We start from the raw sequence: 24,547 nt of genomic DNA, 5'->3' as shown, positions 1-24,547 counted from the left end.
CACTTAACCGTGACCGGTAAAGGGAATTCTTACACAGCTCGTGGAAATATATTCATTGGAGTGTCGTTAAAGGGCACGTGGAAGCTCTTCATCGACCCGATGCCATCGCGTCGTCGCTACTACCTAACGATGGGAGGAAATTATAAATGTGGAATAAGCAGCGGCCAATATTGGAATCCAATAGAACGGGGGGAAAGTGAATAAACGAAAGGAGAGGGAGAGAGTTGCCTTTAGTTCGTTGCCGATCGAAACCAAGGCGAATTCTTGCCTTTTACACTTGTCCAACTTCTCGATAACCTGGCATTCGTTCCCTTCTCCTGTTTCGCACCACTTTTCCTCTTCTCGTTTTCGTTTCCTCGCTCCACTGACTCCCCCCTTCGCCCCTTCCCATTGTATCCTTCGACCGGTCGTTGTTTACCGGGTTGAATTCAATTTTCCACCAGGCCAACCTCTTCGATCTGCATTCGGTAAAATCGATTTCACGGAATATAGAAAATTCCTGTGTACCGGCATAACTCGAAGACAAAGCGTTATTATTATCGTATTTTAATGTTTTCGGGGAACGTTGGCTGTCGTAGCGGTCGAAGGTTAATGGACAGTGGAGCATCTATAAGAAAAGATGCAATTTGTGGCCGCGTGGATAATACGGTTTAGCCGATATTTAGGTGCTCAAAGGTCAGCATTCTCCGAACGCGAGCGACGTAGAGCGGGATTACGTTTGGGATTATGGGATCTCGATGTAACCCTCGCCCATTAAACTGCATCAGCTCGTTAACTGTCCTTTCGGTTCACTACTTTCAATGAACCTCATCGGCGAACCGGTCAACGATGGCCTTAGCCTTTGAAATTTTGCGTAAAATTGCGAGGAATCGATGTGCACTTCGAAGGAAAATTCGAGGGCAACGAGAAAGCTAAATTTTCTGGGCAATTTACCGCGTTCTTGAATAATTCTTTGATATTCATAGATGTTAGTAAGGTGTTAATAATCGTAACGTTCGTGCGGCAAGTATAACGTTGAAAAGTATTCTTGGCGATTAGGATAGTTTTAGTAATTTTGGTTGGAATATTCATCGAGGTCGTTGAAAGCGATCAGATAGCTAGCGTTCGAACGATTCGAAAATATAAAAAGACAAGTGTCGTAATAATCGAAATAAAGTCATTGCAAAGATACGTTGAGATTTAAGTATAAAAGTTAGGAAGAACGAGTGTGATAGTAAAAACTTAGAAAGTAAGAAGATGAAGAGCTTGGTTCGAGGAACAGGGACTACGTCTTTCGAAAAGCAAGAAAAGTAACGAGGTAGAAGAAGTTGGAAAAACTAGGTAAAATCTGAGATCCGAAAAAAGAGGCACAGTTGGGATTTTGAAATAAAAACAAGGTAACGTGAAGAAGACGAGAAAAAATGTAGGTTCCAAAGGCGAGGAAGATAAACGACGAAAACGAAGAAGAAAAGAAAAGGAAGAAGAACTTGAAGAACACCAGGATAGTTTTAAAAATGAATAAAACGAAGATCAAAGGAAAGAAAGACGAGAACAACGGGACAAAAAGTTTAGGATGTGTTCTGGCAGTTCTACGGTCTATAAAAGATCTAAAGAAAAAAAATTATCCCACAGTATGAACGAAACAAGATCGTGATTAAAAATTCCAAAGTGTACAAAAAGTAGCCGATAGTTCAAGGGAACTCTGCGTCATCGTGTTCATCCACTTCCGTTTCAAAGGTGTTTGATAAACTAGAAAGTTAATTCCAACGAAAATTAACCGTTTATTTTAATACCGTCGATAGACTGCTGTGAGCGTGTACCCCCATCGCAGATTTCGAGTTTACTTGTTCCACTATACTCCTGTCAAACGCACTACGTACACCCCTATGCCAGGGTATTTACGTACTTTGTCTACCAAAGGAAACGTTTCGAGATTCCCTGTCGACTACACAAAATTACTCTGCAACTTAAACACGTAACAAACTCCAAATATATTGCAGCCAACGTTACATTTAAATTATTTAATTTCACAGTTCTTATCGTGTCCATTCTAACAGTACCACGTGCGATATACTTGATCAAACTTGTGTGTTACGTATATTTAACCTAATTATTATAACATCCACCTATCATTAAATTGTTTAAACGTAATTAGCATATTTACCATATTTACCTATCAGGCTACCGTAATTTGCACGATAATGTTGCAAGAAAAAAATTATTATACCATCTATTATTATAGCAAATAATTATTATACCATCTTCATTTATCCTTTAAATTATTCAAACGCAATTAACATATTCACGATACTAGCATAATTTCCACAATAATGCCCAACTTCCTAAGAAAGCAAGACAAGAGAAAATGCACCTTATCTCGAGAATACAAACTTTCCACTATATTACTATCATACTTCACAGAATATTATCATTCCTTGCTATACATATACACCTAGAGGAATCGTCAAGAAAAGTCTTCAAAAGCAGTCGCTGTTTATCGTTCATAAATAATATTAATTTACTTGGACGCGCAATTTCTCTAATCTCTAAGCTACATAATACTTGAAGATGTAAAACATTCCTGATGATATAAAAAAAAAATACCCACGAAACTATACGTAGATTATCTCACAAAAATATAAACTTCCCACTATGTCGCTATCATATATTTGGCGGAATATTACTAGACTTTACCATACCCTAAACAGAAGTCTTCAAAAGGCGTCGTTGTTTAGTGCCGACCCCGATGCTAGTTTAATTCCCGTGGAAAATTAGCATACGTCGGAACATCGCCGTGCAGACTGCGATCGTATATTCTGGGTTTATGCCTTGACGCCACGGCAAACTATACGGTCCGCCACGTACACGCGTGCGGACGAGAACTTCGTCGTGGAAATACAAGTACGAAAGTTCCGCCGGGCCACGTTCGTTTATGGCTACTATAAATCTGACATATGCACGCCGTCTAGGCAGGTCGCCACCTTTCGTGCCACTTGCCCCGCTGTTTTTGAGTTTCACCTCTTACCTTTTCTTCTCTCTTCTTTTTTCCCCTCCTTCGTGAGTCTTATCCAACCAAGGCGATTATCTTTCCTATCCTTTTGATCTCTGGAAGAAGATTCCGTGCGATAATCCGGCAATTCTATCTTTTTCCTTGTTGCTTTTCTTTTCTTCTTTTTTTTCGTCTTTTTTTCATTGTAAATAATTTCGTCGAGCCAAGTCGATTATATTTTCCTATCTAAGGAGGAGTTCGGGTAACAATTCGGGAGATCATCTTCGAAGACCTGTCGACTGGAAGGATGGTTTGATTGAAGGAGGCAACGTCGTAATGCTTGAAGTGAAGGACACTTGGACAGGTAGATTTAGGGTTCGTATATTTCTGTGCTAGTTCAACCGCGATGACTTAATCCTCGTTGGTTTATTGCCCGCGATAGATCGCCTCTGCTACTTTGACTTATTTCACTGTGGGGAATAGATACCATTTTCGATATTTGTAGGAATGTTTGCTTGCAGGCAGATACGTACTTGTTAACCATCCCGAAGAATATTATAACCATCGTTTAACCCAAATTCTGTTAATCCAAGCGTAAATTTCTCTGCTTATCAATGGCTATTTATAAAATAGCCTATAACGTTGTAGGTATATGTGATATAAAACGAAAAGTTTGCCCAATTGTCGATCACTCGCGATCTGCAGCAATTCTCATTTCCATAATAATCGTAAGTGGGTGTGTTTAATAAGTTTGGAGTCGTAAAGGGTGGAGAAAATATGGGTTATATCAATCGAAGTTTCAACTGACTGGGAGGCACGTTTGACCTACGAAAGGTTAATCATCGACGTCTACTAAAGAGAATTCAAAAAGTCGGGTAACGAGATTTAAGTTCAGAAGCCCATTGCTCGCCCACGCAGCTTTCTTTCCTTGTAAACTTGAAAATCTGATTTTCGTTCCCTCTTATCGATTTACTTTGCTATTGGGTCAATTGGATTAACGTCCTTTCTCTTCCTTTTCTTCGCTGCTAATCAATTTTCCCACGCATAATTGACTCGACGCAAATATATCTGAAAAAGTCGTAATTATTCATTTGTAAATAAAAACTTGGTTACGATCCGTCTATCAGAGATTATACAATAGAACTTCTCTAACGATAAAACCAAAATCGTCACCGTGGATTCAAAAGCCTCGTTCTCAATCTTTCCACGTTAATTCCATTTTCATTAGTATTAACGTCCTTCCTCTTCCTTTCCTTTTGTCAATCTCGATTAATCTTTCTCATATGCAATTAATCCAATAAATATATTTGAAGAAGTCGTAATTATTCATCTGTAAATAGAAACTTGATTGTGAACCAGGTATCAGAGATTATACGATGGGAATTCTCCGAGGGAGTGCGAGAGCCGCACCGTAGATGCAACAGCCTCGTCCTCGATCCTCTTGTCCCGCGTTAATTTAATTCTTCTCCCTTCTTTTCCAATTTTAACTATTTTTCCCCATACATAATTAATTCTATATATATGTATACATATATATACACTATATATACACACACATACGCTATATACATATAGAATGAATAATACTAATAGAACTAATAATAGTATATATATGTCGGAGATGAAATGAAAACCGGAGCCTTCCCTATGCAATTTTGAGGAAGCCTTTTAATGCTTTAGCCTAGATTTTATCATAACTGTAATTAAGTAATTGTCATCTGTAATTGTTTGACATTTGTGAAAAGCGAAAGTGGGTTCGAGGTGACAACTGGTCGCTGAACGTAGCCACGGTCACGGGATAAACGTTTTGCTTGATGAAGACAGAAATTGCCTAGTATCGGCGTTTGGATCTTTCTCGATGTTTCCAAGGAGTATATAACAAACTTTTGACAGATATTGCCTAGCAACAACGATTGGAACCTTCTCGATGTTTCCAGCGAGAATATAACAAACAAATGCAGTCGTATTACGAAAAAGATTTTAGTCAGGGATTCATTCGTGTGATCGCCTTGGAAAGTGATACATCGAGTAATTTTTTCCGAGTGATTCAGCAAACGTATTTTTTTTGTGTTATAAAATTGTTTAAAGTTTTCCCGTTGACCGTGGATTCGTTTGAACCCCGGATCATTGTTTATAGCGTAAATTAAATTCAATATTTGTAAATTTATCAATCGTTAATTTTCATTATTCGTTAAATTAGTAAATCGTAAGATATATTATTCGTTTCTTTTATTGTTCGATAAAACTTATTATTCTTTAATCTAATTAATAATTTAATTTATCATTTGTTAATCAATCATATCATTTACAAAATTCATTATTCATAATATTTGTAAAACCTTGTTTATTCGTGTAAATATATTCTCTGTTTTGTAAAACAATGGCTAATTCAAATGAAGAAACATTACGTGATTCAAATCTTAATATTAACCCGACATATATAATTAATTATGTATGGAGAAAAATAGTTAAAATATACATATATATTTATTATATAGCAAGAAAAATATATATACGAAGAAGTTAATAGGAATTTCATAGAAACAAACTTGATTATGATCCGCGTATCAGAGTTTATATTATAAATTTTCTAATGGGGTGCAAGAGTCACCACCGTAGATTCAACAACCTCGTCCTCAATGCTCCTGGTTCGCGTTAATTTGCCAAGGAAGGCATAATGAATACGCGCGGGAATTATACGGTGGCGCACTCGAAATCCTCGCTCCTCGACCGCCACGAATGTAAAAACCTCGGGGACACGGCGCTCGAGAGGTTTAAACGTCGAGTGTTGGAAGATCAGGGATAGGAGAAAAAAAAAGTTGGGTAACGAGGATGACACAAACTGCGCCACTCGTGCCACGTTTCCATTCGCTCGCGTGCCTCGCGAAGAAGATTCGATTCGACAAGTTTCCGAGTCGAGTTTCCAATTATATGAAAGTTCGTCGTTCAAAACGAGAGGAGTAGAAAAATTCAGAATATAAGCGAAATTAAAGGGAGTTTATCGAAAGGATGATACGTAAGGATATCTAGATATCTGGCCACACGGTGTCGTTTGTACAATTCTATGAACGAGTCGCTTCGCGCAATTAATTTTCTATATGTATAATATAGCGGAATATCTTTTAGAGGAAAAGTTTGGAAAATTTGGTGTTAAGGGTATAACGAAGTTTAGCCTCTGTTTCGAGTTCGCGGATGAAACTTTTTTATGATTTACACGAATCTATACTTTGTCTATAGCGTCGATAAATCTGTCAGTTATTTCACAACGATGCATCGTAATGTGTTTACGCGTTAGCTGCGTACTTTATTAAAAAATAAAATTATTTAAGCATCTTATGACGTGCTTCATACCTGATATTATTATGGAAACAGTATCGAAAGTGGTATTGAAAATTATTAGTAAAATTTCACGAATGTTTCCTTGGTTAATTCAAATGTTCATATTAATATTGGAATTGCGATCAACCTGTTAATAACCAAGTATCGAACGTACTACTTGTAACGACCGAAACAGAGAGCTTTGCATTATTTGCAACAAATAGAACCAACGTGTGTATTATATTTCGTTTATCGTGCTACAAAATCGATATTAATTTTATACATTTCGTCCATGAATGTAAGAGAATTAGCGATATTTCAAATTAACCGTAATAAAATAATGATCCGTTTCGTTTCTCGAGGAAAGTAAAGAAATCGGCGAACCGGAAATGGAGGAAGAACGGCCGAGGAACACGGAGAAATATTAACGAGCATAGATGAGAATCGTGTGGTGAACCAATCGTCTCGATATAACTGGATGTACCGCGATTCATTGTTTAATTAGCCGTACGATTCGTGCTTCCGCGGATAATTAGGCTAGGCGAACGTTTGCGACCACCTGTACGTGTTCGATGCTCCGCAAACGCTTCCATACGACGGTACAGTAAGCGTACGACGTCGCTTCGTTTGTTTCGTCAGCCTTCTCTTTGCACTGTACCCGATTAATCCGATCGTCTCCCATTTTGACGATCATTCAATGCGGTTGCACCAGTCAAGAAATTATGCACGCAAGACCGAGTCGATTTGCGAAGATTTTCCAGCCAACAACTACGAGCTCTCGATGGTCAAGTTCACAAAATTGCATCGGTGATCGAAGTATCGCGAGGAATTTATTCCTCTTGCATCGACTTTCGTGATTCCGAATTCTTTTCGTTTTTTATTCGAACGAGGAAGAAAAGACGGAGGGAATATAAGGGCGAAATTTAGATTTCTCGAACGTTTTTTTGGTATTTAAAAAATTTGAACAACGCGAAGAATTTATTAGTTCTGTATCATTGTTTGGATTTCGAATTGTTTCTTCTTGCTTGAAATAATAGGAGGATTGGCTCAGATAGAAGAAAGATGGAAATTAGGTTTCGTGGATGTTTCCTCGGTGTCTGAAATGCGGCAATCAAGTAACATTGGCGCAAATAGCGTTTGTTGGGGCATTACGCCATGATTTCGATTAACTTGAGTCGGTCGTCTCGCAAGCGAAATCCATCCCTTGGGAATCGATACGAGTTTTCTGGTTTACGTTATTGACCATTATCGTTCTCGTGTTGCACGTACCGCGATATTACTGGAAATTAGTCGTACGCGAACCAGTGTTCGTTAAACGATTCGATTTTACGATGGTTGTTGTTACAGGGAGAAATGCGAGCCGAACAATCAAAACTTTTCATTTTGTGTCAGTCGATATTTTACAGTTGAAACATTATCGGATATTGTTAGAACTTTCGTAGAATATTAGTCCACATAAAATCTGTCACCTGTGTTTAAAAAATTTACAATCCCCCTCAACTACGTTCTACTACTGTCAAAATCGTCGAAGTTTTCTTTTAGTCACTTAGCTGGTATAAAATTTGAAAAGTAATAAAAAAAAAGATGAACTCACCGCACTGAGCTAATCGAACGCCAATTGAAAATCACAAAATCGGTAAAAAAATACGTCCGTGATATTTTTTAAAATTTTCAATTGCAAAAACAGATTTCGTATAAAAAATCGCATAGTCAACGTCCGTGTAAATCGTCGCTATTCTACTTGAAACAGATCTAAAAATTTCATCGCGATTGTTACTCTGTTTGCGCGACTGTTAATGACATTCGAGAAGCATCGAATATTTCCGCGTTTCCCGCGAACAACAAGATTTAGTGGAACCGCACGTGCAACGCGATTGGTACAATGTCAACCTTGAACCGGCCCCGGTTCTTCTACTAGTAGCGTTACGACGAAATGCGGCTAACATCTGGGTACCAGCCAATCGGTATCGTCGCCGTGGGGAAAATTTTTGGCTCGACGTGCCAAGTAAGGCTCGAAATGCGACTGCATTTCTGCCGGATCGACGTCCAGGGAATTTCCCGACACGTTTCGACGATGCAACCTCTCGCGAAGAGGTGACGAGCCACGTTCGAATTTTATCAACTTCGAGACGTACACGTACAGTTGAGGACAAAAAGAAATTGTCACAATAAGTAATAGGAAAACGCAATCACGATTTTGTATGGAAAAATTGTAATTGACAAGGACGATTATATTATGAGTAGATATGATACAGATATCTGTTATCTATACGATAAAAAATGTTCAATACGAGAAAGTTATTATCAGTGAGTGTAATTATTGTACGAAAATATGAATTTTAATCCTTTTCTTGTGCTGTGATTTTCCTAGGAATTTTCTTTACGAATAGGATAGTACTTTACATTTTTATAAATTACAAAGTAGTAATATTTGTTGATGCTCAAAAGCTTAGAGACTTTTATCGAATCTACGCTAAACTTCCTCGAGTTAAACATTTTCCATCTATTTCAATTGCATTCGTTTCTCCCCGGAATCTCTCATTGATCAGAATACAGACAATAATATAATATATAAAAAAGCAAAAATACTAAAAGAAAAGATATAATAACTAAAAATATATCGGTATCGAAAAAACATAACGTTGCGTACAGGTCTGTGATGCTATATCAAACATCAATACACCATCGACATCTCTTGTTCGAGCTCGTTTCACTCGTTAGCCAAGCGAGAACATTGGAACAAAACGAACGAACGAAGGGAAGAAAAAATCGTACAGAACAGAGGAAACTAGAGGCGAGAAAAAAGTGGATAAAAGTTTCTCGGTTGTCAGTCAAGGAACACGGTAGGGCCAATTTATGTTTTTATTATTCGATTGAATGGAAGAGAAACTAACTGGTTATGGTAGATATTGGAGGGAAATGCGAGCGTTCAGGAGAGGACACAGTCGAACGAGTATCACGCTGGTGTCGTTCTTTTATTCGTTTGTAAACGAATTTCATTGATCATCCCTGTCACGGATTCTTGTGACGATGTACGACGAGCGACGACGAACTTGTAACCAACTGAGCATTGGCTGGAACCGAAATTATTCGTGTCTCGTTCCTGGAACACGATTCCATTCGCGGGATAATCATTTTTTCTTTGACGCGGGGATTGCTCGCGAGAAACAGCGTTCGACTTTGCCTGCCGAAAAAATGTAACAATTTTCATCTATTTTTTCTACCTTTGTCTCTCTTCTCTTCTACCAAAAAAAAAAGAATAAAATAACATAAGAGAAAAAGAAATCAATGTTAGATTACGATTGTTTTATTGAATGGATTAGAACGAATTAAAAGATGAAATTGCAAGTGATTGAGTTGATAAAAAGTAATATGGATTTCGTGGATGTGATAGCAAATTAATTTCGTATGAGATCGTTTTATTTAATTGATTATACTTGATGATGTGCACGAGTACATCAGGTGGATTAATGAATTTGGTGTATCCATAAGCAATATTCAAATCTCATTTATGAACCGTATAATGTAAATTTAGTTATCGAAATAGCGTTTGTTATTCGACTAAATTTGCCTAGCAGTGAATTTTCAGCTAACTTCGGGATTACGCGAACAAAGACGATATTTCAATGTGTCGAAAGTAGAAATGTATATTTACCTTGTTCGTGGAAGCTCAATTTTTTGCTTTCACGGATCAATTTTTTTTTCTCTAAATCTTTTATTTCTAGGTTTTAGTTTCAACGTTCCCTTTCTAATTTGAGTATTGTATTTTATCGTACGCGCCTTTCTGTATAAAACTTGAAAATTTGTTACATCAGAGATAAATAGTTCTGTCGGATTATCTCGTCTTATTGAATATTCATTCGACATGATACGTATTTTGTAAGCAACAACGTCCTTTAGAAGCTTTTTTATATTACAGTATAATTCGTTTACATATAGATACATGCATAAAACGTAAAGTAACGACGCTTTCACGACACACCATTCCCCTAGGCACATTTGTTGTAATTAGTATTCATTAGATCAGCTTCTGTTGAATATTTATCGCAGAATTGTCGCATTGCAGTTAATCAATACCTACTTAAACAGATTTCTGTAATGTCGTTACCAAACTTATAAATATCATCCACAGGCCCATGCTATAATTGTATAAATATACCTGTTACATCAACACTGTTCAATCATCTTGAACGATCCGTAAAATGTTCTACCCTGACTATATCGCTTTTCCTAAAATATATTTTTCACCTATTAATCAAGAACGATGAGTTACTTGCCAATTTCCTTGGGCATAATAATTTCTTTATTTAAGGGTGTCCTTAATATAAAAGTCTCCTTATTTTTTGACGTATCGTTTCGTTGCAGCTTTCACAACTTTTTTCCTAGATATATCAATAGCTTGTATCGGTCTTTATAAAACTTTTCGACAAGAAAAATATTTCATTCCGTCTAAGAGTCAATTTGTAGAGTCATCGTAAGAACATTTTAATAAGAAAAACGAAAGATTCGATAGTCTTTTTCATTTCGAAGAACAACATCAACAAAGTTTCCTGATTTTACCTGATAAAACATTCAAAGGGCATAGAAGAAAGCATTCTATAAAATTTAAAGTACGCTAGTCTTGAATTATTCTAATATTTCTAACGTGTAAACGCGTTAGAAACATTCTGACATCCTAAAAACTCCAGAGTTTGATCGACGTTAGCGATCAAAGGTACGGTGATTTCATTTTGTGGATTGTGTCACGATATCTTCGCGACTGAAATCACATAGTTCGCTGTAATTTCGTACAAATTCAATTAAACGCTCGTCCACCATGTTACTTTTCCATTGTTGACCGCAGTCTTGATCGCTAGCAAACCGATGCCACAATGGTCTGTCTATCAATAATCTAACATGACAAAAGCCCAAAATCATGACCCATCCGAAATGAATGAATCTTTGATATCGGAATGACATAGCTGTATCTTTATATGTATTTCATGAAAATGACGATCAGTTGTCAGAGATCGATTGTCAGAGTACGTCAACGTCAGCTGTATATCAGAAATGCTCGATAGTATCATGATTTAAATTGTTGGCGTTTTGAATGACAGAATACAGAGGTACAAGCAGGTAGTAAATCAAACTTAGGCCATGAGCATTCTAATTTCCAACAAATAGAAATAAAAATAGTCGGGAAAGCTCTAGCTATTTAGGAACCTCGTGGCACTTCAACTGTTTTACGCTGTTTCGTTCTGTTCTTTATTCTTTACGCTGAATATACCGACACGTTATAATTGCAAATATTTGCAACTCTACGCAATTTTATAGTTTCGTCTTAGGAGCAAAAATCGAAACCAGAATTTGAATTTTAGTTTTAAAACACCTCTTGGAGGTCGAGAGGTAAAAGTTTCAAGAGCGATGAAGCAACGTCGATAGGGGTTTTCAAATGATTAACAAATATTCCCACTTAACTGATGATTTACGTACGACCTGCAACTTTTGATCCGCTAGATTGTTGAAGTGGACTTGACGGTCAACAAATTTTCATTCACTTGGCCGACCCGCCTACTATGAATGCTCTCATTGAATTACATGTAAGCGATTTTAACCGGCGTCTGACTTGACGCGATCTCACCGTACCACAAGTCAAGCTTAGTTTGTGAAAAAGTTTGTAAGAAAAAAAAAAAAAAAAAAGAAAAGAAGAAGAGGAACTGTCGTTGATCGTTTGTCTATTCTCTCATCGCGTTCGTTCTAACGAACGCTGATCGGCGTCGTCTCATCATACATATACCAAGCGTGAATCTTTCGAAGCGGGCCGAGATAGCGTGCCGGAAGTAGCGTAGATCAATACTTGGTGTGCCTCCTTCGTATATCTGCCTCGACGACCTCTTTTGTCGTTGGCAATTTTCCTTCTCGCCTTGAGGGATCGAGTCTCTCCGTCAAATCGAGAACCAGCTAGGAAATCTCGTTCGGGAATCTCGTGATGTATTCCCCGATCGTGGCCGGGAAGAAAATCTTCCGGAAAGTTAGCGCCGGTCGAACTCGCCGTTTCGAAGAAATCACCTCTCTTCTATGAGCTTTTGGAGGACTTCCAAAAAATTTCGAATCGTTGATTCGTAGAATCCCTCGATATCTTAGATGGGAATTTTCTTCTCGCTTGGAACGCGAATTTCCTGCTCGGCTACCTGGAATCTTTATTCTTTCGCTACCGCTCGAGGAGAGATTTTCCTTTTTCTTTCTACGATATCTAATTTTATGTCAATTTTCGGTGGAAATTTAATGGAAAGTTGAAAATTGAAATTGAACATACGTTTAACGAAGGATTAAGGGATATTGTTTATTTATGTTATCGTTAAGAGATGCTACGAGACGATAGATAGCTCGTATTGTTTAACAATAAAGATTGATTTAGTATTCGGAGTACATGATGGATCGAACTCGTAGAGATTGATGATCGTGCAAAGGCTTAGAAGACTCGAATTTGATAGAGACGATAGTTGGTTCTGAAGCGTTTAATGCATGTTTTAGTACAAGAATTTCGACGTTGGAGCAAATTTCAGCTCTTGCAGGAATAACGTCAGCAGCGCTGTTTAAATTTATTTGACATGTTGAAAATGGGAGAATCGATCAAGGTATATACATTCCTGAACAAGATATATTTATTTCCAAACGAATCAAAAATTGTGTCCGAATTTCAAATGTCATTTAATTCAGGAATTCGCTTACATGCAATCCGTACACCTTTTTACAATTACATTTCCAACATCCAACTATCAATAAGTTGCAATATTTAACTTAAAAGCTATTTGTATAGTTCCTTATCTATATAAGGTATAAATATAGTTCCTTTCAGAATTCTCGATAATATCGTACACACGAATTCCTCCTAGAACCGACCTTTTCGATCTGCTCTAATTTAAAAGTATCCACCATATATCACCCCTTATAACTACCATAATCTCTTTCAACGAGCAATAAAAAATTCCTTTCCCTTATTTACTTGAATGACATGATTCTCCTTGAACGATAGGCCCAAGTTGAATGGAAACAACTGTTAAGGGTGGCTGGGATGAATTAGAAGGCGATATCGAGACGCGTCGCCGACAAAAGTCACGGGGTTTGTTAAATCGGTCGAGTCGATTCCATAATTCATAAGGAGCCAAGGGTTTCTTTTATTCATCGTACGGCTCTATCCATTGGCTAGACGTGACCGATGAATTACTACGTCCTCTTCCCGTTTCCATCATGGCGTGCACCGGCTTACGTCCGTTCCAGTCAACAAGTGATACCTATCGATCCTCCTCGAACCTTTCTCTGCTCTCCCTTCGCTCAGTTTCAGCCTTCTCTTCTCTGTCGTTTACTGGCCTGGCAGCCACCTCGATTCATGTTTCTTCGCTTTTTCCTCTCTGCACCGTGGCTCGTCTTCTCCACGACCACTGCCATCCCAACACACGACGTCCTTCGATTTTTCTTCCTTGCAATTCGAACAGCAGCCCACTGGATGCCATCGTGTGTTTTTCTTCCCGTTTCATTCGGCCGTTAATCTTCTGTATGTGCGTCATCGAAGAAATGCGAGGAGCGTACACGGCTGCAAATTTGAGGGAACGATGATAAGATATTGTTACGAATTCAGGTATCTTTCGAAGAATTTCTTCCTAGATGGACGATGAATAAAATTCCACGATGCCTTTTTTTAATTTACGATCCTTCTTTTTGTTACGTTATAAAATATTATCTCGTGTGAATGTTAATATACAATGATTACAAGGAATATTATCGTATGTCGTATGTTATTTAGTAACGGATCATAGCCCGATTATATGCACACGCGTACGTGAAAATCAAATAAATATAGCTTAAAGAAATACACGGGCCGTATCGAGACTCCATCTACACCGCAAGTCTGCAGAAGGTAGATTTAAACGAAATGGTATTTCCAAGAAAAAAAGTCGAGGCGGTCAGCGTAGCGGTTGATACGATTAAGCATACGAACGAGTCCGAACAACCGTACGTCGAACGTACATTGAAAAGATATTATTTATAAAAGATATAAAAGATTGACAGAAAAGATATTACTTCTCCTCGTGTTCTTAGAGGATTCGTGGGAACTGATAATGCCAAGCAACGGACGACGATCAATTCGTCGTTAAGTCAAATTATTAACCACTTAAGACTTTTTTAAGGAAAGTAACGTCGCGTATTTTCCTCTGATCTGCGAACGGTAGCGTGTTAAGAGCACCAAGAACAGGCTCATAATTACGCTTATGTCCAAACGTCTGGAATTTACGTTGAATTCCTTCAATAAGAGAATCGTATTTCTTGCATGCTTGGTTCCATATTATCGAGGCGTATTCCAGACGAGATCGAACCGGAATAACATACAGAAATTCAATGGTTGAGATAAATTGGAAATTAACTGAAAACCGCTTCACAATTGCCGAAGTTCTCACGACACATCTAACAACGTAATGACGATGTTATGCCAAGTCTTTAATTACATCGTCTTCGACCAAAGCATTACGATCAAGATTATACGGGAACATAATACAACTGTCAGATCGCGAGAACCTCATGATATAATATTTAGCATAGTTTAGAAACATTCTGGTAGCTCTACACCAATCGATAAACTCATCTAAGACTTTACAAGGTAGCTCTATTATAACAAGGAAACGTCTTATAGATCTTCAAGTCGTCCGCGTATGAAAGAAATTCACGGTAATCAAAGATATTCACAAAGATATCCTTATTTTCTGACGAAGCTTTTTTATCAGGTTCTACGTTTCACGTTTATAGTAGGAAATTTTGATAGTCGGGAGTATGAAGACACCACTAAATGATACGAAATTTAACATACATGAAACTAATTAATCAGATCCGAATGTTACAATAAATACAATAGCGTGTCAATACTTTTTGTAGATGCTGTATATAATTAAATACTTTTAGCATATATTTGACGAAGAATATAGAATATAGAAGGAACTGCAGCAAAAATGTCCAAATATAGCAGAAAGCGATAAAAAGAATCATTTATTAAGAGGACGTTGATCACTGCAAATTTGTCGTGCTAGAGAGTTTGAAAATAATGGAGGAATTTGACATTTCACGCGTCGCCAGACGTGATAACCGATAATTCCAATGGATGATAAATCTCGGACGAGACAGTCATGACATTTCGGTGGAAGTTTAATGCCAAAGGCGATGAAAGTTCAACAACGGAAACGAAATCGCGAAAACGCGTAGCCTCGCGACTCGCTGCGTCAAGGTGTGGCTTCTAGGATCGATACTAACGCCGGTTACTCTCGTCTCTCCTTCTCTTTGCCAAGATTAACGCTCTCTGCTGTTCTTTCAATTGTTCAAATCGACTGTTCACTCACGTCTCTGTTAACCATTTCCGGTGAACTGGTCGTGAATGGACGAAACCGGCATTGTTATTTAATACACGTGTTTTCGGTAGCGCATTGTGTGACATTAAGGTCTTATCTTGCCATCTAATTCCTGTGTTTGTAACTTAAACTAACATAATCCAAGCTTTACGGATCTTTTTGTGGATTTGATGGATCGCGAGATATTGAATTTATTTTGAAATTTGTAACTTATTAAGAGAAAAGTCTTTGTATCGTTCGGTCGATAAATTTGAACCGATTCGAAAAATTGCGATGTTATAGTAGAAATACAAAAAGCTGTTCGTCAAGATGTCATCGAAACGATAAATTCCAAACAGGAAAATATATTTAGATTCAGAAGCACTGAATTAACTTGCACCGTCTTACTGTTCATTCTTCCAATCCATTTACGTAATCATTGAATTCAAGAAGATTTAATGACCGGAACTACTTTAAGCAGATTGCCGCTTTAGAAACAGTCGAATCGAACTTTTCTGTTCCAACTATTCAACAATCTCGTTCAATCCATTTTGCTCGATATGATACGAATAAAATCACAGCTATAATATAACACGATAGCTAAAAACAATTAGAAAATAATACCAATAAACATTCCAACAATTGCCTATATTTAAAAATAAAAATTACAGCATATCTCGGAAAAATCTACGAACAAATTTGTTTCGTCCGAGAAGCAAAGAATGCTAGAAATTTTCGAACGCGTATACAAATAAATTCGAAATATCTTTCCGTCACAATATATCCGAGTAAAATTCCGCCGTACCCATCCGCGTTAAACCTAAAAATCTGTTGAGAATTATGGATCTTAGTCACCGAAATAAATATGTAGGGATACTCACATTACACGTAGAAATGATATTAAAATACTTTCATATTCATTTAATATGTGATTTACAAGATATTTGTGGATACCCATTGCACGTGTCTCGGCACTCTTTTTGTCTCACCATCTTTTCACCACCATACGTACGGAACAGTTGCATTCTTCTGTTCTACGAGACACTGCGCACGCACCTACTCCCACACACACTCATCTTCGTATATGTGTAACACTACTACACGGCTAATTCAATACAACACACAAAATTACATATATCTCAATACTATCATTCGGCTTCGGAGTTGCATCTACCATCTCTGGAGCCTCGATAGCATTTATCGCTGTGAACGACAAGCGATAGTTCGTGGTGGTAGAAAAATTACCTCGATTCGAATCCTGCACATTCTACCATCTGCCTTCTTTTTCGTCGATAAAAATTCCCATAATAACGGCCCGGCTCTAGCTTCTGATCTCCGGCACCCTCTTGATCCTTATTGGATCGGTCGAGGGTATCAAAAAGCGGGAAGATAGGCTTCTCATCTTTCTCGTTCGTGCTAGCTTTGATCGGTTTGAGGATCATTTGAAAAGGATGAAGGACGAAGGATATCTGGCGTCTGAACCGCTGTCTCGTCCCTTCTGGATATCTCTTCCATTTTCATTAAATTCCGCATCTGGTTCCTCGAACCCGTGTCGAATCGTGACACTCGTCGAGTTCTGGCAAGATCTCTTCTCGACGTACAGATACAAAGATCGAATTTATAGCCGATACAACTGTGGATTTTGTAGTTTCCATATCTGTGCGGATATCGAGGGAAGAAATTTTTTTATTGCTGTTTTCCGAGATTACGAGTTTGGCAAGAAAATTGTCCGAAAGGGTTTGGACGTGTAAAACGTGAAAAAGGATTTATTAAACTTGGTAATTTAGTACGCAAACTTTTTCAGCTTTTTTTGTTATTGACTATTCGGTAAGCAAACCTTGCAGAAGTTTTAATTGATCCTGAAACGCGAAGGTATATCGTGTAAAATAAAATACGTAATATAAAAGTACGATAAATTTGCTGTTGTATTTATTTAAAAGATATTTCGATCGACGCGTTCGATCGTCGATGTAAAAGAAAACAGCGCAAAAAGAAAGTAATATAAATGTGCGATGAATTTATTCGTTATCGTATTTATTTAAAAGATTAACTTAAAAGATTAAATCATTCAAGAATAAATAGAAAAACTTATCTGAACGAATTTACATGTACGTGCAATTTTAATAAAAATCTAAATTCGTATTTTAATCTACCGATTTTTCAGCTATATATTTGTTATATATAGAAGATCATCCTTCATCGAACACGTATAACGCATTCCGAAAATTTCTAAATTCCGTCGATACTCGTAGATTGTTTGCTTGTGTTATGAGCCACCATCATAAATAGTCGTGTTGCCACCCACACGGCGCCAATTTTTTGGCCGTCTACTTGGTATTTATAGGGAACTCGACGCGAAGCGCCGTCTGTGTACGATTGCATGATTCTACTTCGATCGCGTTTAGACGAGAGTCCGCTGTTTATTGAAATATTCTTTGATATTCCTAAAATCTTCCTTGGCCAAACTCTTCAATCAATCGTTAAAATAGTCCAGATATGCTTATTACTGTTACTAAAGGCGGATTGCAAGGTAATTTTATTATATTTTATGATATATACAGCGTACATGATGTTTACATTACTCAACATCTTTTGAAATAGATAGACTGTTTCTGAAAATTGGCTAGTTCAATTCGTACGTTTAATGTAAATACGAGTTTTATATTATTGCAGAAACTTGCATAAATTCTTTTCAAAAAGAAATAAAAAAAGCTTTCAACGTTTTACCCAACATTCGAAAATAGAAGAATTTTTCAATTTCCAAAGAACTGTCATTATGTGCATGAAGAGCTCAAGAAAAGACTACTCTTTGTAAACAAAGTTCCACGTTCTATTCGATAATAAAATGCTTCAATTCATTTTAACAGGAGAAAATGTAAAAAGTAATCTCGTGTATTTCGTTGAAAAGTTTCGTTTCAAAGAAAACTCATTTTACCTGATAACAAAATTTCTCGATGTTTAAAGAAGAGAAGAGAATAAAGAAAATATTCCTCGAGGTTTCATCACGATATCCTGAAGCTGTTTTCTGTATAAGATAACGTTCTACGGTGGTAGACGTAGGATTTTCGCGTGGACTCGCTTTCAGTTGACATTAATTAAGGTCGATTCGACGGGCACCATTGGTTTGTATCGCGAGAAACGTCTCTTCGTTGACCCTAATGAACGTCGTGATCGAGCAAACTGTCGCGGATGCAAATGATACTCGAACCGTGTGCACGCGTATCGATCTTCAGTTCAGTTTGCATGTCACGACCGAATATTCTCGCGCTTAAATAATTCCTCGTTACTCCATCCTGTCTAAAACGTTTCCACGTTTCCCATCCAAGGCCTTTATATTCCCTACGCTCGTCTAAAACTCTTAATTGCAACGTTTCATACGTTTCAGCTTGTCCGTTCATTTTCCAGGAACGCCGAATAGTATTTTCAAAGCGGAAAAATATGGCGAAATTAACGAACAAATATACGAAGGAACATCCTGGTTGATAGTATTTTCAAGGCAGAAAAATATGCTGAAATTAATGAAAAAATACACGAAGGAGCATTCCGGTCGACTAGAAAGCAATGGAAATAGAAAGAGAAGGAAAATGGAAAGAAACAAAAAGAAACGGTCGAATGAAAGGCTAATTGGACTTCTGAAATGTAATTAATATGTTGACTTTGTGAATTTAGGATCTGACACGGCATTTATTGCTACAGGAAAGAGGAAGATGCAAATTGGACAAATTTTTACAGCGATCTATGTAAAACACAATTATCTTTGTAAAATTTTCGTACATCGTAATAGTATGAAACTTCTTTTTATCGGAAGTTTATCGATTTAAATATTGTGTTGTTGGAGTTTCTACATTTTTGCTATCGAGACACAACGTGTCTAATTAGTATTAATATTTTCAATCGAGTTTTGTATTTTATTGCGTTGGTTTAGATTTTACAAAATTTTCCCACTTTCGCCTTATCCTTAATTTCTTGATCTAACGTTGCTAGAATAAGGTTTAGGAAATAGCAATAATATATAACAGTTCCATAGGACTCATTACAAAAGCTACGTTAATATCATGTGAGATTTCCACTACAAAATGACTAATAAATACTGATCATGCTTTTATAATACTATACTCGTACCTTAATGTACCTCTACGATACTAAAGGGTGAAATAAATCCGTGTTTCTTCAATTGCGTTCGTAAATATATGAATTTGCATAGACATCCGCTGTCTAATTGCAACTAATAAAAATCCTGCAAGCGTTAAACGAACAAAATCTAACGAAAATTTGAGCATACGTAATGGCGGTCGTTTCCATGGAACGCGTTGCAAGTGTGAAGGTGCAATTTGTCCAGCGACCATGAAAATCGTTTGTACGATATCGCGACAATTTTCCTTCCGCGTCTTCGATCGTCTCGCGACTGCGATCGTCTCCGGTTTTAGGCGGTGAATTTCGACCCACGAGAAGAGATCGAGCGCCTTCTTCTACTTTTACCATCCTCTCTTTATCTTTGTCAGAATTTGATGCTTGTTTCGCGAACAGTTGAGTAAGAAGAAAATATCGCGGAATAGAGGAAAGCCGAGATTATCGTTTCTCTGTGTTAAAGTCTCTTCTTTTGCGCCCCGAAACTGTGTTTCTGGCTTTTAATGGCGAAATGAGGATGGAGTGGATAATGTTTTTCTATCTTTTCTTTTTCCGCCGAGCGTATGATTGTTGCTTCTCGTTTGGAAAGCTTTGCAGGGAAACGTTTCGGGAATATCGTTGGAAATATCGAAATAGCAACTGATGGTAGGTTATTTAAAATCATTAAAATCTAAATATTGTTACAATCACCTGTTGATTGTTCATTTATTAATTTTGGCTAGAATAAATAATGAACAAAGAATTTGTTGCCAGAAGAAATTGTGCCAGAAGATTTCCTTTTTAAATCACTGGAATATCAAACATTATGGTCTCTAATACCGTAGTAAAAAGAAAATACATCGGTGTATATATATAGTTGAAACTAGCTTTCTACGATATTTAAATTTACTGCTACTTTTAACAAGAAAGCACGATACTAACTTGTTATAATCTTATTTCTGTTACAGTGAGATTACACGACAGCATACAGGAGGAAAACCACCATTACCTCGTCTTTGACCTGTAAGTAAACACCGCTTATACACCTACAACAACGATATAATGCTTCTAAAATTCAATTTTCTTTAATCAATTTAATTTTAAAGCTTTCTATTAGGAATTTTAATTCGTAAAGAAGGGCATTTTTTTTTTTTTTTTTTTTAGAGAATATTTTTTATTCGCGTTGAAGAGAAATATTTTATATTCTGAGAATGATTTGTATCTTAGAACTTTCGAAAGTTTGATCAACGATTTGGTTTGTATGAAAGCTCAACCTAACTTGCAACAACACTATCGATGATTAAATGTTTCATCAGAGAATCCGTAACATAATTAGAATTCAAAATTCATTCAGAACATTAAACTTACCCTAACGTCTACAGCATTCACCCTTGCTTCCTTTATTCTCGCGACTTTGTTCGGTAATTGTTAATTTGTTCCAGTCACCGACTAATTATTCGAACGATCTGCCCTCGTGAATTTAAATCAACCTCGATTTGCATATTAATGAGCTCGCATGGTCGCGAGGTATCGATGTTCCGCGGTGAAAACTACTACGGCAGGTTATTTAATTGCCAGCTTGATCGATATTCTTTGCGAGTCTTTGGAATTTTTATGCTTCTAGTGAATATCGATATTTTCCAAATTTCCCATTTTTTCATATTTCATCTCGAAATTTATTTCTGTGAATTTTGTACGATACCTGATTAATCATCAAATTGCTTCGCACCTCGGTTCTTCAATTTCCTAATATCTGATCCACCGATCCTCGATTGCCCTTCGAAATCGACCTTCTTAATTTCGCCACTTTCCAAAATTTCCTCCCCGATTCGATCAATATCTTTGAAAACGAAGATTCGAAGAGATATCGGATATGTCATTTTCAGAGTAACCGGCGGCGAACTGTTCGAGGATATCGTGGCGCGAGAATTCTACAGCGAAGCGGACGCGTCTCATTGTATCCAACAAATCCTGGAAAGCGTTCACCACTGCCATCACAATGGAGTTGTGCACAGGGACCTGAAAGTACGTAGAGAAACGAATGTTACGGACGAACTAGCGCCATGCTTGAGAGGGTCCAGTACATTGGCAATGCAAAGGTTTAGTCTGTTTAACCAAACATTTTCAGATAAAGATTTAGGGCTCGATAGTCGATGGGACATGAGCGGTTTGTTGGTTAAAAAAACAAGAAAAAAAAAGAATATAACGTAAACGGGAATAAGCGGTTAGGAAAAGGTAAAATAGGAATACGTAGAAAATGGAACAGCAATTTTAATCAGTTTCATAGACAATTTTTCTAAATATCATAATAAACTTTCGGAATGAGTGATACAGCAAATTTGAGTAAATTTTAGTTTTCTGAATTTTTACGTTCGGTTATTGTTTCAACGACCGACACGAATCAAGTCCGCAGAGCGTAACAGTATAGTTTTTCCTTTTCCTACTTAATTTCGCAACTTTCTTCGGAGCAATTCTTTGGAAGTTACTGGCACAAGAATATTTGAATAGATCCAAAACTTGACGCGTGTACCAATTTTACGTTTAATCGTCGTTGAAAACATCGTTCCACAGAAAGTGATATTTTGGACGTGCAACATTTTTCCACATCTGGAAAACTGCCGAATTTCGCGTTAGATCATCGTTTAAATCGTCGCGTTGCGCGTTAGATTTAGAACGCATTCGTCGTCATGGACGAATTTCGTGCGGAAAATTTTTGAATCGTAAAGGAGGGGAAAAAAAGGAAATTAATTCGACTAGAGACGAGAAGAAGGACACGAAAAAAAACAGGGTGGATAAGGGAAGAAAATACGTAAAAAGAAACGCGAGAACACGACCGTACGAAAAGTGGCGTTTCGTGGAAACCGAAAGAGTGGGAGAGAAATAAAAAAAGAAAGGAAAAGATGAGAGTGAAAAGCAGCGCAGTGTAGAAGGTAGAGCCGCAATGTGTGTCAAGCATGCACGTATATATCTCCTGTTGATGGATCAACCTACAGCATGGCCGCGTAAAAATGCAGGACAACGGCAACGGTTTGTGCGAAGAGTGAGCAGGAATGTCGACGAGTCTGCTTCCTGTTGCAGCCCGAAAATTTACTCCTCGCAAGTAAGGCGAAGGGCGCGGCTGTGAAATTAGCGGACTTCGGATTGGCGATCGAGGTGCAGGGTGAAGCACAGGCATGGTTCGGTAAGTTTATATTGTTTCTTTTTCCTTTCTGTATTTTTATATTATATTTTCTTCGGCAAACATTCGTTTTTCTCGAAACTCTGAAAACGACTCGAAAAGGAAGTTACAAATTTAATACACTATGAATTTCAATAATTTCAGCACTAAACATTTTTTACCATATTGGTAACATTCTATAGTATATACTGTATTTATTCACTGTTCTTATCGAATATAAATCCATTTTGTAAAATTATTTTATGTCTTTTTATATTTCTTATTTTATAAACTTTCGTTTGTCCGCCAAATGTAAGAAAATTATTCAAGAGAAAAGTGAAAGACGTATTGAAAATTGTTGCCGAAAGCATTTTTATAGGCCATAAAATCGTCAGAATTATCAATTAGAAATCGTTAATAGGAAAAATAAACGGCTATCTTTTTATTCATACCGCGAACACGACTAGTATCGTAGAAACATTATCTGTAATTATAGAGCAAAGAAAGAAAGTAAAGAAAAATGATGGAGAAGCTCGTTGATAGTTTAACGAATTAACATTTGCACTTGCGCGATGATAAATAGATGAGTTGGAAAAGTAAATTTTCGTCTTCCTTTCCAATGATCTCTCATCATATCTTTCGCTCGAAATTCTACGTTTCTTTTCTTCTATTCGTTTTTCTCCACCGTTTCTACGCTCTCGCGATTTAAATCCGGCCGTCGACATTTCCATTCATTTCCCCCTATTTTCCGGGGATTCTTCATCCTCCTTTCGGCTCTTTCTCGTGTCGACGCGCGTCGTACATCGTATAGAAGCAGCCCAGTGCATTTATGTACGGGCGTGTCACGTCAGAACTGGCTGGTTCGACCGGCTGTTCCCGTTTGTTTTTACTCGGGGAGAAACTCCGTTGAAGTTCGCCCGGTGCTATTGGAAAAGTTTCCGCGTTTTCGCAGGCAAAATAGATTTCTCCCTCTTCAGAGATTTTCCGTATTGTGTTTGCGGTCAAAGAACCACTCCGCTCCGGATCCAAACCGGAAACCTGGCTCTCGCCCTCTGAAATTCCTTCATATTGTTCCTCGAGATTGAATGTTGTTTTTTCTTCCTCTCTCGCTAACAATCCAGCCAGATTGAGGCCTGTCCGCTCTGCTTGAAATTGTTTTCCATGCGCGCACCCTTTTGCAAATTTTTGAAAGGGGTTGAAGTACACGAATATGTTCGTGCATGTGTTTTTCAGGCGTGAAAAAATATATCCCAGTAGGTTGTTCTATTTTTGCGGTTGTGTTATTGTTAGACGTGTTATTGGAGATTCGAATATACCTATACTATAGGAGAAACGTAATTTAGATATATGAGGATGGTTATTTTTACTAATAATTAGACAAGGGGATTGTTGTCAAAGGGTAGATAAATATTATTGTGGTGAAACGATATTTTTAAAGATAATTTTTCTTCGATAATACAATTCTTTCTATTCATAATCTTTTGGTATGCTATCAAAGGATATAAAACATAAAATTGACAAACAACGTTTTTTTCAGAGCTTCTTGGAATTATAGTCTGAGAATGTAAAAAATTACATTTCGTGTCTTAATCTTGTTTTTATGAGCATAATTCTTCTTGCGCATAAATTTAACTAACAAAGTTC

The 24,547-nt window shown here is 37.3% G+C and overlaps 1 protein-coding gene across 37 annotated transcripts in view; it reads left to right on the top strand.

The window, feature by feature from the left end:
* Positions 1 to 24,547, top strand: part of LOC117207356 (calcium/calmodulin-dependent protein kinase type II alpha chain) — a 152,655-nt gene that overhangs the window by 62,423 nt on the left and 65,685 nt on the right. For all 37 annotated transcript variants that reach the window (XM_033447479.1, XM_033447480.1, XM_033447484.1 and 34 more), the window contains exons 4-6: positions 20,715 to 20,769; positions 21,633 to 21,771; positions 22,825 to 22,927. In XM_033447479.1, coding sequence (XP_033303370.1) covers positions 20,715 to 20,769; positions 21,633 to 21,771; positions 22,825 to 22,927 — 297 coding nt within the window. The remainder of the gene's footprint in view (positions 1 to 20,714; positions 20,770 to 21,632; positions 21,772 to 22,824; positions 22,928 to 24,547) is intronic.

Source organism: Bombus bifarius, unplaced genomic scaffold (genome assembly GCF_011952205.1).
Source record: "Bombus bifarius isolate JDL3187 unplaced genomic scaffold, Bbif_JDL3187 scf7180000008028, whole genome shotgun sequence".
Lineage (NCBI taxonomy): Eukaryota > Metazoa > Arthropoda > Insecta > Hymenoptera > Apidae > Bombus > Bombus bifarius.
Note: the sequence above shows the minus strand (reverse complement) of the source record. Positions and strands in the feature narration are given on the sequence as shown.